The sequence below is a fragment of the Mobula hypostoma genome, chromosome 1 (genome assembly GCF_963921235.1).
Source record: "Mobula hypostoma chromosome 1, sMobHyp1.1, whole genome shotgun sequence".
NCBI classification, from domain to species: Eukaryota; Metazoa; Chordata; class Chondrichthyes; order Myliobatiformes; family Myliobatidae; genus Mobula; species Mobula hypostoma.
The window spans coordinates 225,027,258-225,045,639 of NC_086097.1; the positions used below are offsets into that span (position 1 = coordinate 225,027,258).

Consider the following 18,382-nt stretch of genomic DNA (forward strand, 5'->3'; position numbering starts at 1 on the left):
GAGGAGAAAGCAGGAGATCGGGCTGAGAGGGAAATGGGTCAGCCATGATGAAATGGCGATTCGGACTCGATGGGACAAATGGCCTAATTCTGCTCTTATATCTTATGGTCTTGATTAGTTAGATCATGAAAAGTTACAGGAAAAAAGCAGGAGAATGGGTTGGAGTGGGAAATGGATCAGTCATAATGAAATGCCATAGCAGACTCGATTGGCCAAATGAGCTAATTCTGCTCCTGTGCCTTATGTTCTCGTGGTAAGGTCAAATCTGCTGGGTTCTCTTGAATATCATCCTCATAACATCACATGACAGATACACTGAGTTTCAAATTCTGTCCTTTGTCAATAAACTCCCTGCTTGGCCACACTCTTCACATCTGGGACTGAATGGTCCAGATCATTTGTGGCCGTGATTTCTGTGGATTCCTTTCATTGTTCTGCCATTGACATTAGGTTTCAATGGCTGTGGATTTATTGCTTAGAATTTCTCATCCTTTATCTCTTTATAAATTTTCCACACCCCATGACATAGAAACATAGAAAATAGGTGCAGGAGTAGGCCATTCGGCCCTTCGAGCCTGCACCGCCATTTATTATGATCATGGCTGATCATCCAACTCAGAACCCCGCCCCAGCCTTCCCTCCATACCCCCTGACCCCCGTAGCCACAAGGGCCATATCTAACTCCCTCTTAAATATAGCCAATGAACTGGCCTCAACTGTTTGCTGTGGCAGAGAATTCCACAGATTCACCACTCTCTGTGTGAAGAAGTTTTTCCTAATCTCGGTCCTAAAAGGCTTCCCCTCTATCCTCAAACTGTGACCCCTCGTTCTGGACTTCCCCAACATCGGGAACAATCTTCCTGCATCTAGCCTGTCCAATCCCTTTAGGATCTTATACGTTTCATAGAAACATAGAAACATAGAAAATAGGTGCAGGAGTAGGCCATTCGGCCCTTCGAACCTGCACCGCCATTTATTATGATCATGGCTGATCATCCAACTCAGAACCCAGCCTTCCCTCCATACCCCCTGACCCCTGTAGCCACAAGGGCCATATCTAACTCCCTCTTAAACATAGCCAATGAACTGGCCTCAACAGTTTGCTGTGGCAGAGAATTCCACAGATTCACCACCCTCTGTGTGAAGAAGTTTTTCCTAATCTCGGTCCTAAAAGGCTTCCCCTCTATCCTCAAACTGTGACCCCTCGTTCTGGACCTCCCCAACATCGGGAACAATCTTCCCGCATCTAGCCTGTCCAATCCCTTTAGGATCTTATACGTTTCAATCAGATCCCCCCTCAATCTTCTAAATTCCAACGAGTACAAGCCCAGTTCATCCAGTCTTTCTTCATATGAAAGACCTGCCATCCCAGGAATCAATCTGGTGAACCTTCTTTGTACTCCCTCTATGGCAAAGATGTCTTTCCTCAGATTAGGGGACCAAAACTGCACACAATACTCCAGGTGTGGTTTCACCAAGGCCTTGTACAACTGCAGTAGTACCTCCCTGCTCCTGTACTCGAATCCTCTCGCTATAAATGCCAGCATACCGTTCGCCTTTTTCACCGCCTGCTGTACCTGCATGCCCACTTTCAATGACTGGTGTATAATGACACCCAGGTCTCGTTGCACCTCCCCTTTTCCTAATCGGCCACCATTCAGATAATAATCTGTTTTCCTATTTTTGCCACCAAAGTGGATAACTTCACATTTATCCACATTAAATTGCATCTGCCATGAGTTTGCCCACTCACCCAACCTATCCAAGTCACCCTGCATCCTCTTAGCATCCTCCTCACTGCTAACACTGCCACCAAGCTTCGTGTCATCCGCAAACTTGGAGATGCTGCATTTAATTCCCTCATCCAAGTCATTAATATATATTGTAAACAACTGGGGTCCCAGCACTGAGCCTTGCGGTACCCCACTAGTCACCGCCTGCCATTCTGAAAAGGTCCCGTTTATTCCCACTCTTTGCTTCCTGTCTGCTAACCAATTCTCCACCCACACCAATACCTTACCCCCAATACCGTGTGCTTTAAGGTTGCACACTAATCTCCTATGTGGGACCTTGTCAAAAGCCTTTTGAAAATCCAAATATACCACATCCACTGGTTCTCCCCTATCCACTCTACTAGTTACATCCTCAAAAAATTCTATGAGATTCGTCAGACATGATTTTCCTTTCACAAATCCATGCTGACTTTGTCCGATCATTTCTCCGCTTTCCAAATGTGCTGTTATCACATCCTTGATAACTGACTCCAGCAGTTTCCCCACCACCGACGTTAGGCTAACCGGTCTATAATTCCCTGGTTTCTCTCTCCCTCCTTTTTTAAAAATTGGGGTTACATTAGCCACCCTCCAATCCTCAGGAACTAGTCCAGAATCTAACGAGTTTTGAAAAATTATCACTAATGCATCCACTATTTCTTGGGCTACTTCCTTAAGCACTCTAGGATGCAGACCATCTGGCCCTGGGGATTTATCTGCCTTCAATCCCTTCAATTTACCTAACACCACTTCCCTACTAACATGTATTTCACTCAGTTCCTCCATCTCACTGGACCCTCTGTCCCTTCCTATTTCTGGAAGATTATTTATGTCCTCCTTAGTGAAGACAGAACCAAAGTAATTATTCAATTGGTCTGCCATGTCCTTGCTCCCCATAATCAATTCACCTGTTTCTGTCTGCAGGGGACCTACATTTGTCTTTACCAGTCTTTTCCTTTTTACATATCTATAAAAGCTTTTTGGCTCAGCTTTTATGCACTCTTCCCATTTCTCCTCTTTTTTGGCCATGTAGCTGGGTCTTGCATCAATTTATGAAGCTTGCAGAATGTTGCAGTATGTTAAAAGCACCTTTTATAAATGTACAAATTGAAGCAGATTGAATTGTTTCCAGAAATGTAGCTAAATACTATACATCCATATTTTTCATTGTACAATAAGCACTGGCTTTCTTCCAAAAGGTTTTTGATGAACTTTTGCCGAACTGAATGTGCTGACATGCTTTGTGGTGTAAAACTGATGTGTAAGAAGCCAGCCAGCACCGAGTTCTGTTACCTGAACTTGTTGGGGATTGATCTCATTTGGAGTGTGACAATGAGCCAACGTCGGGCAAAGTTCGCTTATTTCTCCTGCTGACAAGTGCTCAAAAGAGCAGTTTGCAGTAAACTCACATGCAATGATTTCAAACTGAAATTGTCTACTAGAAATACCGTTCCTTTACACAGATACCATAGCACCTATGAACTGATTTCATTAAACTACTTCATGATTGCCAGTGTAGTGGCATCAGCACCGGACTTCGAGGTGAAGGGTCCTGAGTTCGAATCCCACCTGCTCATTTCATGCAGTTCATCCATGCTGGATTGAGTATCCAGCTAATAACTCAGCCTCGTAACAAAAAAAATACAGTCAAATGCTATGGAAATGGGAAAAGTACCACCCGATGCATGGAAAGGAACAACTTCATGAAGTGTTCTGTAATTGAAGTGATTAATGGGATGTGGAGCCTTTCACTTAACTCCAGTTATGCTGAAACATTACTTAATCACCAGTATTATGTAAAATGACAGCTTATGTGCTGGAATTAAGCAATGATGATTTTTAAGGTTTCCTCCTTCCACTGGAGTGTTTATAATGACCATTTAACTGACCCGGACAAGATCTCAAACAATTCTTCCATTTCAAGGTTCAAAGTAAATTTACTATCAAAGTACGTACATGTCACCACACACTGCCCTGCAATTAATTTTCTTGCAGGCATTCATATTAGAACAAAGAAGTACAATAGTATCAATGAAAAACTGCACACAACTTAAGACAAACAACCAATGTGCAAAAGAAGACAAACTGTGCAAATAGAAAATAAATAATAATGGTAATAGAAATAATAAATAAGTAAGTAAATAAATAATACTAAGAAACTGAGTGACAGAGTCCTTGAATACGAGTCCATAGGTTTTGGAACCTATAGGTTTTCATATCATAAACATGCTTACTCATGTAATGGGTAACAGATGACACATATTGCTCATAATAGAAACTGTTCTACGTAATTCACAAACACTGTCATTGAGTTGTTATGTTCACTTTAAGAGACGCTGTCTGATGTAATGACGTCAGTGTAAGGTAATGCTTTTGGTTTGTTCATAATGGAAGTAAAGGGATGCAGCTTTTGTTAAGCACATAAAATGACTCTCACATGTTTTATTCTCAAAATCCTACACTGGTGACCCCGACCATGATGGGACAAATCCAGATTTACTGAGCGACAGGTTGACTAGCACAGTCACTTTGAGGCTGTCGGAGTTTTGGGAGCAGTTTGCTATTGCATGGTTTGCACAGGGGGGAGCCCAGTTTGTTCTGCGAGAAATCACCATGGACAATACCAAATTTTACTGACCCGTAGCATTGCAAAGTAGTTCCATTGCAGCCAGAGTGGTGAGTCTACCACACCAGCCTGCACGTCATAAATATGCCACTCTGAAAACTCACCTATTACAGACCTTTGGACTGTCTGAGACTGAGCACATCAGTTGCTGTCCTTGCTCAGCCTTCAGAACTAATGGGCTACATACCATCTCTCCTGGGCAATCACCATCCTTGTTTTATTTGTAAAGAACTCTTTATGCAACAAATGCTTGATCAAGTTTGCGTAGCCCTCACTAATACACAGTTAAGGAAAATCTGGCCAGCGTGAAGACCGGGTTTGCTAACGTGGAAATGCTAGGCATTGTACACAGACTGAATAGCCCTTGGGCTTCTCCTCTCCATATGGTCCCTAATCCAATGATGGTTGCTGGCCATATAGCGATTATTGCTGCCTTAACCGAGACCACCACCCCTCCCCCCATTCAATACCCTGTCCCACATATTCACCACCCCTCCCCCCATTCAATACCCTGTCCCACCTTTTCAGCATGCTTAACCTGGAAGATATTTTTTTCTAAAGTGGACATAGTCAGGGGTTATCATCAGATGCTTGTGTGCACTGAGGACGTTCCCAAAACTTTGGCCTATTTGAGTTTCTGCTCACGCCATTTTGGGCTGAAAAATGCAACACACACCTTCCAGCAACTAGACTCTGTGATAAAAGACCTATATTTTCTTTCTGTTTACCTGGATGACATACTTGTCGCCAACACATCTAAAACTGAACACTTTTCAAGCATTTAAGGCAACATGGGCTGATTATTAACCCCACTAAATGCCAGCCTGGTTTGTCTACTATTGACTTTCTCACAGCCATGGATTTGAATATGAACATAATGGGATTTCCACCTTCATCACGTCATTCTGCATTGAAAGAGAGTATAAATCAATGAATGCTCTGTTGGGAGTGTTTTCACTTTGAATCAGTGTCATCATGTCTTATTTTACAGCATGGCAGATTAAGTAAACAAGCTTAAAATAATTCAAGAGAGACAAAACTGATGGGGTTTTTGATGACAAGCACAAGAAAATCTGCAGATACTGGAAATCCAAGCAACACGCACAAATGCTGGAGGAACTCAGCAGGCTAGGTAGCATCTCTGGAAAAGACTAACCAGTCAACATTTCGGGCCCTGACTGGCCCAACTGTTTACTCTTTTCTGTAGATGCTGCCTGGCCTGCTGAATTCCTCCAGCATTTTGTGTGTGTTGTTTTGTTTTTTTAAAAGATTTTTTTTAGATTATGAGGACACTCAATTCTCGTTTATTGTCATTTAGAAATGCATGCATTAAAAAATGATACAATATTCCTCCAGAAAGATATCAGAGAAACACAGGAAAACCAAGACTAAAACTGACAAAACCACATAATTATAACATATAGTTACAACAGTGCAAAGCAATACTGTAATTTGATAAAGAGCAGACCATGGGCACGGTAAAAAAAAAGTCTCAAGTCCCGATAGCCCCATCATCTCATGCAGACGGTAAAAGGGAGAAACTCTCCCTGCCATGAACTCCAAGCGCCGCCAACTTGCCGATGCATTGGCAGCGCCTGACCGCAGCCGACTCTGAGTCCATCCGAAAACTTCGAGCTTCTGACCAGCCCTCCAACACCGAGCACCGAGCACCATCTCTGCCGAGCGCTTCGACCCTGCCTGGGCCGCTGAGCAACAAGCAAAGCTGAGGACTCGGGGCCTTCCCCTCTGGAGAATCTGGATCACACAGTAGCAGCAGCAACGAAGCAGGCATTTCAGAAGTTTCACAGATGTTCCTCCGTGCTCTCATGTCTGTCTCCATCAAATCAGGATTGTGCATGGCACCCTACTTGACAGATAACAGATATCATTCACCAGAGTGGCTGCTGCAAGCTGTGTTGTGCCGCCATCTTCTCCTCCTCCAATTGCCTTCCAATTGTTTTGTTAATGAGTTGGAAATTGCTCCATTGGTATCACTCCAAGTTGGACATCACAGAGTACTACAGCACAGAAACAGGCCCTTGGCCCATCTAATCTGTGTCAGTCTAGTTCCCATCGACCTTCACCTGGACCATAGCTCTCCATACTCCAACAATTCACATACTTATCCAAGCTTCTCTTAAATGTTGAAATCACATCCACCACTTCCACAGGCAGCTTGTTCTACACTCGCATCACTCTCTAAATGAAGAAGTTTCCCGTCACATTCCCCTTAAATATTTCACCTTTCATCCTTAACCCATGACCTCTAATTCTCGTCTCATCCAGCCTCAGTGGAAAATACCTGCATTCGTTTACCAAATCAGCATACGGGGGGAGACTGAAAATCTGGCAGAGTGGTGCCACAACAGCAACAACTTCTCACTCAATGTCAGCGATGGCCAGGAGCTGATCACTAAACAGGAGGAGGAAACCAAGGTCCATGAGCATCAGGGGATCAGAGGTGGAGAGGGTCAGCAACTTTAAATTCCTTGGTGTTATCATTTCAGAGGATCTGTCCTGGGTCCAGCAAGTGGTTTCTTTGTAAGTGCCATTCGGAAGAAAGTCCCTCTACTTCCTTAGCGGCTTCTGAAGATTCAGTATGTCATCCAAAACTTTAGCCAACTTCTAGAGGTATGCAGTGGAGAATATATTGACTGATTTTATCACGGCCTGGTATGGAAACACCAATGCCCTTGAACAGAAAAGCCCACAGAGAGTACTGGATACAGCCCAGTCCATCACAGATAAAGCCCTCCCTATCACTGAGCACATCTACAAGGAGCACTGTTGCAAGAAAACAACATCCATCATTAAGATCCCCACCATCCACAACATGCTCTCTTCTTGCTGCTGCCATCAGGACGAAGGTACAAGAGTCTCTGGAACCAAACCACCTGGTTCAGGAACAGTTATTACCCCACAACAATCAGGCCCTTGAATCAGAAAGGAGAACTTCACTCACCCCAATACTGAACTTTTCCACAATACAGGGACAAAATTTGAGACACAGCTCTCCACCAACAACACATGTAGCTTACATCAAGGTCTGCACACCATCGTAGACTTCAAGGCTAAACACAGTGGAATTTCAAACATCGCTGCCTCTCTCCCAGATGAGCTAAATCATTTTTATGCTCGATTCGACGTTGCCAACACTGAGCCCCTGAGGAGAGCCGCTGATGCGACCTGCAGCTTGGTCATCACTGAGGCAGGTGTTTCCAACAAGTGGACAGTCACAAGGCTGCGGGATCAGACGGCTTTCCAGGGCGGGAACTCAGGATGTGTGTGGCACTACTGGCAGGTGTGTTTACAGACAGACTTAACCTCTCCCTCCCCCAGAGTAGAGTGCCCTCTTGCTTCAAAACATCCTGTTCCTGTACCTAAAAAGACCAAGGTAATGTGCCTGAATGACTGGAGTCCTGTTGCAATCAGGTCAATAACAAGCAAATGCTTTGAGAGGCTGGTCAAGGACTACATCTGCAGCTTGCTGCCACCCAAACTGGACCCCCTACAATGCGCCTACCAACACAACCCATCAACAGATGAAGCAATAGCCGCAGCTCTACACACCGTCCTTACACATTTGGAGAAGAAGGATGCTTATGTGAGAATGCTGTACTTGGGCTACAGTTCATCATTCAACACCATAGTTCCCTCCAGACTCAATAAAAAGCTCAGAGACCTTTGCCTTCACCCTGCCGCGTGTAGCTGGATCCTGGACTTCCTGTCAGATCGCTGGCAGGTGGTAAGAGTGGACTCCCTCACCTCTGCTCCTCTGATCCTCAATGCATGTGCCCCTCAGGGCTGTATCCTAAGCCCCCTCATTTACCCTCTGTATACTCATGACTGTGTTGCCACCCATAGATCCAATTTGCAAATTAAGTTTGCTGATGACACTACACTGATTGAAACATAGAAAATCTACAGCACAATACAGGCCCACAAAGCTGTGCCAAGCATGTCCCTACCTTAGAAATTACCTAGGGTTACCCATAGCCCTCTATTTTTCTAAGCTCTATGTACCTATCCAGGAGTCTCTTGAAAGACCCCATCGTATCTGCCTCCATCACTGTCACTGGCAGCTCGTTCCACGCACTCACCACTGTCTGTGTAAAAAAAACTTACCCCTGACATCTCCTCCGTACCTGCTTCCAAGCACCTTAAAACTGTGCCCTCTCACGCTAGCCATTTCAGCGCTAGGAAAAAGCTTCTGACTATCCACACGATCAATGTCTCTCAATACCTAATCTCAAATAATAATGAGGCAGCCTACAGAGAAGAAATCAACATCCTGACACAGTGGTGTCAAGAAAACATCCTCTCCCCCAATGTCGCAAAAATAAAGGAGCTGGTTGTGGTCTACAGGAGGAATGGAGACAGGCTAACCCCGATTGACATCAATGGATCTGGGGTTGAGAGCATGAACAGCTTTAAGTTCCTTGGCATAAGCATCACCGAGTATCTTGCCTCTTTCACCTCAGGCGGTTGAAGGAGTTTGGTATGGACCCAAAATCCGAAGAATTTTCTATAGGGGCACAATTGAGAGCATCCTGACTGGCTGCATCACTGCCTGATATGGGAACTGTACCTCCCTTAATCGCAGGAATTGGCAGAGAGTGGCGTGGACAGCCCAGCGCATCTGTAGATGTGAACTTCCCACTACTCAGGACATTTACAAAGTCAAAAAAAGGGTCCAAAGGATCATTGGAGACCTGAGTCACCCCAACCACAAACTGTTGCAGCTACTCCCATCCGGGAAACTGTATCACAGCACAAAAGCCAGGACCAACAGGCTCCGGGACAGCTTCTTCCACCAGGCCATCAGACTGATTAATTCATGCTGACACAATTGTACTTTTTATGTTATATTGACTGTCCTGTTGTACATACTATTTATTATGAATTACTATACATTGCACACTGCACTTATAGACAGAGATGTAATGTAAAGATTTTTACTCCCCATGTATATGAAGGATGTAAGTAATAAAGTCAATTCAATTCAGCCTATAGACTCACTTTCAAGGACTCTACAACTTATTTTACACTATTTATCACTTATTTATCTATTTATTTATTTATTTATTTATTTTGTTTTTTTTCTTGTTTTGTGTTAGCACAGTTTGTTGTCTTTTGCACATTAGTTCTGTGCCCTGCCTGTTGGATGTGGACTTTCATTGATTCTATTGTTTCTTGTATTTACTGTGAATGAATCTCAGGGTTGTATATGGAACTTTGACATATATGTACTTTGATAATAAATTTACTTTGAATTTTGCACTTTGAATCTATACCCCTCATTATTTTGTATATCACTATTTAATCCTCATTCTCATGCACTCTAAGCAATTAAGTACTAACCTCTTCAACCCTTCCCTATAACTCAGCTCCTTAAGTCCTGGCAACATCCTTGCAAATTTTCACTATACTCCTTTAATATTATTGAATCTTTTTAGTAGGTAGGTGACTAGAACTGCACTAAATACTCCAAATTAGTCCTCACCAACATCTTATCGAATTAAGTAGAAGGCAGCATCTGTTATATTGCCATTGATTTTTTAAAATATTCTGTTACTTATTATATGTTACCCGACATTACAAAAACGTCTTATTTTAAGATAAATGCCAAATCTTGCCATTAGCTAGTACTAGAACCCTAAGAGAGATTAACCAAAGAATCATCACTTTAACCTAGCATTAAAATGAAAACAAAAAACAATTCTGGAATACTCAGCAGGTCTGACAGTATTTTTGGACAGGGAAACAGTCAACATTCAGTTCTGTGACTCTTAAGATTTTCCAGTACTTTTAATTTCAGTTTTCCAGCATCTGCAATGTTTTTTGGCTTTCTCATAAGCCTGAAGTTATCATTTTTAACTAATTCTGTAGTGAAGTACACTACCTAACATTATAAATATCAACTTGTTTCCTCTCGAAAGCAACTCTGTAATTCTCCACCCTAGGGAGTTGTGAAGGCTAATTCATTGGAAGTATTTAAAGTGGAATTATTTAAAAAAATGAAATCAGGGTTTCCTAAATTTTTTTATGCCATGGCCCCCTACCATTAACCAAGGGGCCCGTGTACTCCAGGTGGAGAACCCCTGGATCAAAGAATTAGATAAACATTTGAAAGTTCAGGTCTGGCATAGGTAAGAGTTGAAGCCTGCTGTTGGTCAAGTTCCTCTCCGTGTCAATGTGGCGCATCGGGTGCCAACTTTGCCATTTCTTTAGTGAGTGTCCGTTTCACAAGCCAAGTTGCCAGCTCAATGCTCAACCCAGCAGGAGTAGAACTCGTGCAAGGAACCAGCCAGATTCAAACTCGGGACCTCTCACTCCAAAGTCTGGTGCCGATCCCGCTACACCACCAGCACAAATGCTGTAGATCAGCCATGATGATATTGAATGCCAGGGCAGGCTTGAGTAGCATTGTGGCCCTCTCTTGGTCTAATTTTCTGTATTCTCCATTTGGCTTGTTGGTCTAACGAGGAAGGGTGGGAGCAGGATACAGAAGTTCATAGTTTGGGACCTGGATTAAATAAGAGTAATCACACTGTTTTTATCTACCGTGTCTATCTACCATATCTACCATTTAGCCTTTGATATTCCTCATTTTAACTCTTGTTCTTTCTTGTGAAATTAGGTGGCTTTATTGAGGGCACATGCAGGGGAACATCTGCTGCTTGGAGTGGCAAAACGATCTATGTCTTATAAGGATGTCCTACTGCTAGGTAAAACTTTTTTTAAGTTCATCTTTATTTCAGTTTGCATTTAGCAACATAAATATTTCATAGAATTGATGTCCAATAATTATCTTAATTATTCTTGTGCTGTACTGTTCTATGTTCTGTTGATCCATATCTTTTTCTCAGGATTGAAATGTTTAATATCAGAGGGCATCCATTTAAGGTGAGGGGGGTTAATTAAGGTGAGATGTGAGGAGCAAGTTTTCTGCACAGAGAGAGAGGTGGGTGCCTGGAATGTGCTGCCTGGGGTGGTGGTTGAGGCAGATACATTAGGGACTTTTAAGAGACATTTAGATAGACACAAGAACATGAGTAAAAAGGAAGTATATGGACATTGTGTAGGCAGAAGGGATTAGTTTAGTTGGCCATTTGATTACGAATTTATTTGGTTCGACCCAACATTGTGGGCTGAAGGGCCTGTTCCTGTGTTGTTCATGTTCTATAAGCAATTCTTATCTAAATAAAAACTGACCACTCATGGTATTTTGAACAGGGAACGATTATGCCATACATCGCAACAGTCCAGAAGTGGAAATTAGTCGTGTGGCAAATAGGATTTTGGATGAGTTGGTGCAGCCTTTTCAAGAAATCCAGATAGATGACAATGAATATGCCTGCTTGAAAGCAATTGTTTTCTTCGATCCAGGTCTGTGCACATTTTTATGTCAAATAGAAAGTTTGGCATTGCATCATCATGACAAAGCATTCTGTATGTCTTGAGAAGAAGCAAGAATTGTTGGATCTTATCTGTTAAATTAGAGCTATCTGTTTTAAGAGCCAGAAGTCGGGATCTGAATTGCTTTACTGTCTTTTGGTAGTACAGCAAAGCATTATGTTCGCCTGCTGCATTTCATGAACCAAATCTCAGCTGTATAGTTCTCTCTGGACCTGCCATGCTTTTGCTTATCTGCTAGTAACAAATATGCTTGCACACATTGTTTCATCATCAATTACTTTTCCTTTAGATGCAAAAGCACTAAACGACCCAACAAAAATCAAGAACATGCGTTACCAAGTGCAAGTTAGCCTGGAGGATTATATTAATGATCGACAGTATGATTCCCGAGGACGATTTGGAGAGTTACTTCTGCTGTTGCCCACTCTTCAGAGTATAACCTGGCAAATGATTGAACAAATTCAATTTGTTAAACTCTTTGGACTAGCAAAGATTGACAACTTGCTCCAAGAAATGTTGCTGGGAGGTATGTGCAACTTATCAGTTGAAGATAATAGTACAAGCCTGTTTATTAGTCCTTTGTGAGCTTCAGCAGGTCCAGTGTTTTCTTTCTCTTGATTCCTTGGCTCAGTAAATTTGCTGGCATGTTCTCCTGGAACATCCTAATTGGCTGCATCTGATAGCTAGACACATGCGTGAAAGGAATCTTAGCAGTCAATGGGAAAATCCGCAAAGCTCATCTAAAGTACCTTTTACTTCATTTAACATTCTCTTGTAAACTGAAGTAGAGAATACTGAGGAATGACTGAGTAAAGGTCTTTAAAATAGGGTCGAATAGGGCCGTAAAGAAACCTTTTGGTACTTTGGCCTTCATAGGTCAATGTACTGAGTACAGAAGATGGGATGTTATGTTGAGGTTGTATTGGACATTGGTGAGGCCTAATTTGGAGTGTTGGGTACAGTTTTGGTCAGCTACATACGGGAAAGATGTAAACAAGGTTGAAAGAGTGCAGAGAAAATTTACAAGCATGTTTCCAGGTCTGGATGACCTGAATTATAGAATAGGTTAGGACTGTATTCTTTAGAACATAGAAGACTGAGAGGAGATTTGATAGAAGTACACAGAATTATGAAGGGTATAGATAGGGTAAATGCAAGCAAGCTTTTTTCCACTGAGGTTGGCTAGGACTACAACTAGAGATCATGACTCAAGGGTGAAAGATGAAAAGTTTAAGGGGAACATGAGGGGAAATTTCTTCACTCAGAGGGTAGTGAGAGTGTGGAATGAGCTGCCAGCACAAGTGGTGCATGCGAGCTTGATTTCAATGTTTAAGGGGGGATATGGAGGGCTGTGGTGGATGGGATTAGGCAGTTTAAATTGTTTCGGCATGGACTAGATAGGCCAAAGGGCCTGGTTCAGTGCTGTACTTCTATATGTGTCTGTGACTCTAAATTAGGGATGGCTTTGATACAGCAGAGATAAAGGAGGAGTTTCCACCTGTGCAGCTGATGAAAATCCAATAATTACTATGAGGTAGCTACCAAGAAATCAAAAAGAGAATTCACAACACTAAAGGCAAAAGTAATAAGGATGAATGGGAGAGGCAGTGTAGATCACTTGGGCTGACTGATCTGTTCCTGTGATTTAAGTTTGACGTAATTCAACATGAATCAAGGGTGCTAACTGCATAGATTAGGGTTGCAATGATTGGCCAGAAAAATGGGTGTTCGGACTTCAAAGGTAATTCGTTGCTTTGAGCTACTTTTCTTCATTTGCCTACTTTTAAAATTAGTTTTCCCAGGGATGAGTGGTTTAAAGAATTATCCTCATGCTTTAACAATGCTCCTTTCTATTCCTCCTCCAGTTTTAGTTTAGGTTGACTTTCTTCCTGATACTTCCTTTCTTGAAATGAAGCACCTAGAAGATGCTAAAAGTAGGGTTCTGCAGGGATCAGATTTAGGGCCAATGCTGTTTTTAATTTACATTAATGATTTGGACACATCCTGACACCTTCACTGTCATTTTGGGAGATTTTAACCAGGAGCCTGAAAAAGTCACTGAATAACTACCATCAACAAATCACTTGTAGTACCAGAGGAAACAACACACTGGACCACTGATACACCACCATCAAGAATGCCTTCTGTGTTATTCCATGCCCTCACTTCAGAAAATCTGGTCATCTGGCTGTACTTCTACTCCCTGAGTGTAGGTAGAGACTGAAGACTGCAGCATCAGTAGTGAGGGCCAAGAAGGTATGGACAAGGAAACACAGGAATGCTTACAGGACTGCTTTGAATCGGTGGACTGGACTGTATTCAGGGATTTATCTTCAAATCTAGATGAGTATGCTGCAGTTGTTACTGGCTTCATTAAAATCTATGTGGTTCAGTGTGTGCCTACGAAACCTTGCTGTACATTCCCAAACCAAATGCCTTTGGTGAACCAGAGTTACATCATCTGCTGAGGGCTAGTTCTGTGGCATTTAAGTTTAGTAACCCAGTTCTATACAAGAAAAGCGGGTATGACTTGTGGAGGGTTATCTCAAGAGCGAAGAGACAATTCTGAGCAAAGTTGGAGGCGTCATTGGATGTACGACAACTCTGGCAGGGTTTGCAAGACATTACTTCCTACAAAGTGAAACCCAAAAGCATGAATGGCAGCGATGCTTCACTACCAGATAAGGTCAACGCCTGCTCTGCCTGTTTTGAAAGGGAGAATATAACTACAGCTGTGAAGATTCCTGCCGCATCTGGTGACCCTGTGATCTCTGTCTTGAAGCCCGATGTTAAGTTGTTTTTTTGGAGGGTGAATAATCGCAAGGCAGCAGGCCCCAATGGAGTACTTGGCAAGGCTCTGAAAACCTGTGCCAACCAACTGGTGGGAGTATTCAAGGACATTTTCAACCTCTCACTGCTACAGTCAGAAGTTCCCACTTGCTTCAAAAAGGCAACAATTATACCAGTGCTGAAGAAGAGTAGTGTGAACTGTCTTAATGACTATCGCCCGGAAGCACTCACATCTACGGTGATAAGATGCTTTGAGAGGTTGGTCATGACTAGAAGGAGCTCCTTCCAGTAAGGACCTGGATCCACTGCAATTTGCCTATCGCCACAATAGGTCAATGGCAGATGCAATCTCAATGGCTCTGCACACAGCCTTTGATCACCTGGACAACACAAACACCTATGTCTGGATGCTGTTCATTGACTATAGCTCAGCGTTTAACACCATCATTCCCACAGTCCTGATCGATAAGCTACAGAACTGGGTCTCTGTACCTCCCTCTACAATTGGATCCTCGACTTCCTAACCAGATGACCACAATCTCTGCAGATTGGTGATAATATCTCCTCCTCACTGGTGATCAACACCAGCATACCTTGGGGGGTTGTGCTTAGCCCACTGCTCTGTTCCCTCTTTACCCTGGACTGTGTGGGTCAAATACCATCTATAAATTTGCTGACAATACAACTATTGTTGGTAGAATCTCAGATGGAGATGAGAGGGCGTACAGGAGTGAGATATACCAACTAGTGGAGTGGAGTTGCAGCAACAACCTGGCACTGAATGTCAGTAAGACAAAGAGTTGATTGTGGACTTCAGGAAGGGCAAGAGGAAGGAACAAGAGCTAATCCTCAAAGAGGGGTCAGAAGTGCAGAGAGTGAGCAATTTTAAGTTCCTGGGTGTCAAGATCTCTGAGGATCTCTAGTCTGATCCCAACATATCAATGCAGCTATAAAGAAGACTATATTTCATTAGGAGTTTGACAAAATTTGGTTTGTCAACCACATGAATACATTCTGACAGGCTGCATCACCGTCTGGTATGGGGGCATGGGGGTGATGCAACTGCACAGGATCGAAGGAAGCTACAGAAAGATGTAAAATTAGTAGCTTCATCTTGGGTACTAGCCTACGTAGTACTCAAGACATCTTCAAGGAGCGGTGTCTCATAAAAGCAGTGTCAACATCGATTATTAAGGACCTCCATTATGCAGGACATGCCCTCTTCTCATTGTTACCATCAGGAAGGATGTACAGAAGCCTGAAGGCATACACTCAGCTATTCATGAGTACCTTCTTCCCCTCCGCTATACAATTCCTAAATGGACATTGACCCCATGAACACTACCACGCTTATTTTTTATATATATTATTTCTGTTTATGCACTATTTTAATTTATTCAATATACAGTATATATTTATTTTAGTTGATTTATTTACTTTTTTCTTTCTGTCTTATCATGTATTACATTGAACTGCTGCTGCTGTGTTAACAAATTTCATGACACATGCCGGTAATAATAAACCTGATTCTGGTTCTAATAAATAAACTAGTAAAGTTTACCAATGACACAAAAATAGGGGCCAGGCTGATAACATTCAGGCTGCAGGATCAATACAATTAGATCTAAATAAAATCCTGATGTGGGCAGATAAGTGGAAGATGAAATTTAATGTAAGTAAATGTAAAGTATTACATATAGGGAGCAGAAATTTTAGATATAAATATGCAGTGGGTGTCTTGAGTCAGAAAGTGCACTGTATGAAAAGGATCTGGTAGACATCACTATCATCATCTAGACAACACCCTGAAGCGATTAGGAAGGGTAATAGAATGTTGGGCTATGCAATGTGCTCAGTGGTGCTCGCATCAAGAGACGTTCTCCTAAAGCTGTATAATGCACCTGTGAGGCCACACCTTTAGTACTGTGTGTACAATTTTGGCCTCCACATTGTGTGAAGGATGGGAAGGCACTGGAGAGAGTCCAAAGAAGGGTGACTAGACTCATTCCAGATCTGCAGGGGATGAGCTATGAAGAAAGATTGAAAGAATTATATATTTTTAGCCTAAGTCCGTGACCAAGTGGTTATGGCATTCGTCTAGTGATCTGAAGGTCGCTAGTTCGAGCCTTGGTTAAGGCAGCATGTGTGTCCTTGAGCAAGGCACTTAACCACACATTGCTCTGCGACGACACCGGTGCCAACCTGTATGGGTCCTAATGCCCTTCCCTTGGACAACCTTGGTGGCGTGGAGAGGGGAGACTTGCAGCATGGGCAACTGCCAGTCTTCCTTACAACCTTGCCCAGGCCTGCGCCCTGGAAACTTGCCAAGGCGCAAATCCATGGTTTCATGAGACTAACGGATGCCTATAAGTGGATGTAGAAAGAGAGGAGGCATGGCAATGTTCAAAATCATTCAGGTTGTAATTAAAGTGGATGCCAACTGCTACTTCAAAATTAATCCATCATCAAGGACACGGGGGCATCGGTAGAGACTGGTTAAGTGGAGATTTCAGACTAACATCAGGAAGAATTTCTTTACACAGTGAGTTGTGGACACATGGAACAAACTACCTAGCTGTGTAGTTTAGAATAGTACCTTTAAGACTTTCAAACCTAAACTTGATTGTTATTTCAACACACTATGTGAGTAGGAATTTGGCAAGCTTTGTTGGGCCAAATGGCCTGTTCTTGTCAAAATCATTCTACTGTTCTAATCTTCAGTACATACCTTAAATTGGAACTCATGAAATAGAAACTTTAAGAAGTTCTTCTCTCTCTGATGCATCGTGTAAATATTGGTGCACCAATGAAACAGGTCCAGATGCTGATATTTCAACAAGTCAATGGTCTATATGACCCATTAACCTTAGCAACTCTAGTGAAAACTCTGCAGATTCTCTTCACTGCATCTTCATTTCCTTGTTGACTTCTAAACAGATTTATACCATATCCATGACTTCTACATGCCTTCAATATTGAGCTAGCCAAAATCATTATTTCTGACTGTGGACTCATTAGGATATGCATTACTTTCTTACTTTTATACTTTAAATGCCTTTGGTACTAAGTTGAGTATTTATTGTCAATGGACGGACCTACTTGTACAGTATCTGCATGCCAAGACCCCTTCATTCCAGTTAAACTTTTATTATAGAACTTGTACAGTGTTTGAATCTTTTGTAATGGAGGGGTAAATAGCTTTTTGTTACTAAGGGGGTTAAAAGTTATTGTGGTCATACTGGAATGTAGCTTTATAGTTATAATCAAATCAGCCATGATGTTATCTAATGGTGGAGCAGTTTCAAGGCCCAATGGCTTATTCCTGCTGCTAATGACCACATATATACAACACTGTGAAAAAGTCTTATGCACATATACAATACATAGCTAGGGTTCCTCAGACTTTTGCACAGTATTGTAATAATTTTATGTATTACACTGTACTGCCACAAAAAAAAAAGCAAATTTCATGTCATATGTGATTGATGATAAACCTGATTCTGATACGGGTCTCTATTGTGGACTGAAAGTGGGAAGGAGGCAGGGAGCGGGGAATCATGGTTGGGAAAGGGGGAAGGGAGAGGTGAGGAAGAGGGAAACGTCAGAGACATATTCTGTAATGATCAACAAACCAATTGTTTAGAATCAAATTACCTTGCCAGACATCCCACCCTGCAAAAACGCATTTCAGGGAGGTAGCACCATCAATTTGCAGGAGACTTCCGGGAGAGGTGGGATGTCTGCAATAGAGTAGCTCCTTAGCAGCTAGCCAGCT

The 18,382-nt window shown here is 42.4% G+C and overlaps 1 protein-coding gene across 7 annotated transcripts in view; it reads left to right on the forward strand.

Moving 5' to 3' along the window:
• The window catches only part of LOC134355428 (hepatocyte nuclear factor 4-gamma-like), a 179,799-nt gene that overhangs the window by 156,371 nt on the left and 5,046 nt on the right, over positions 1-18,382 (forward strand). For all 7 annotated transcript variants that reach the window (XM_063065340.1, XM_063065319.1, XM_063065296.1 and 4 more), the window contains 3 exons: positions 11,039-11,126; positions 11,635-11,787; positions 12,107-12,343. In XM_063065340.1, coding sequence (XP_062921410.1) covers positions 11,039-11,126; positions 11,635-11,787; positions 12,107-12,343 — 478 coding nt within the window. The remainder of the gene's footprint in view (positions 1-11,038; positions 11,127-11,634; positions 11,788-12,106; positions 12,344-18,382) is intronic.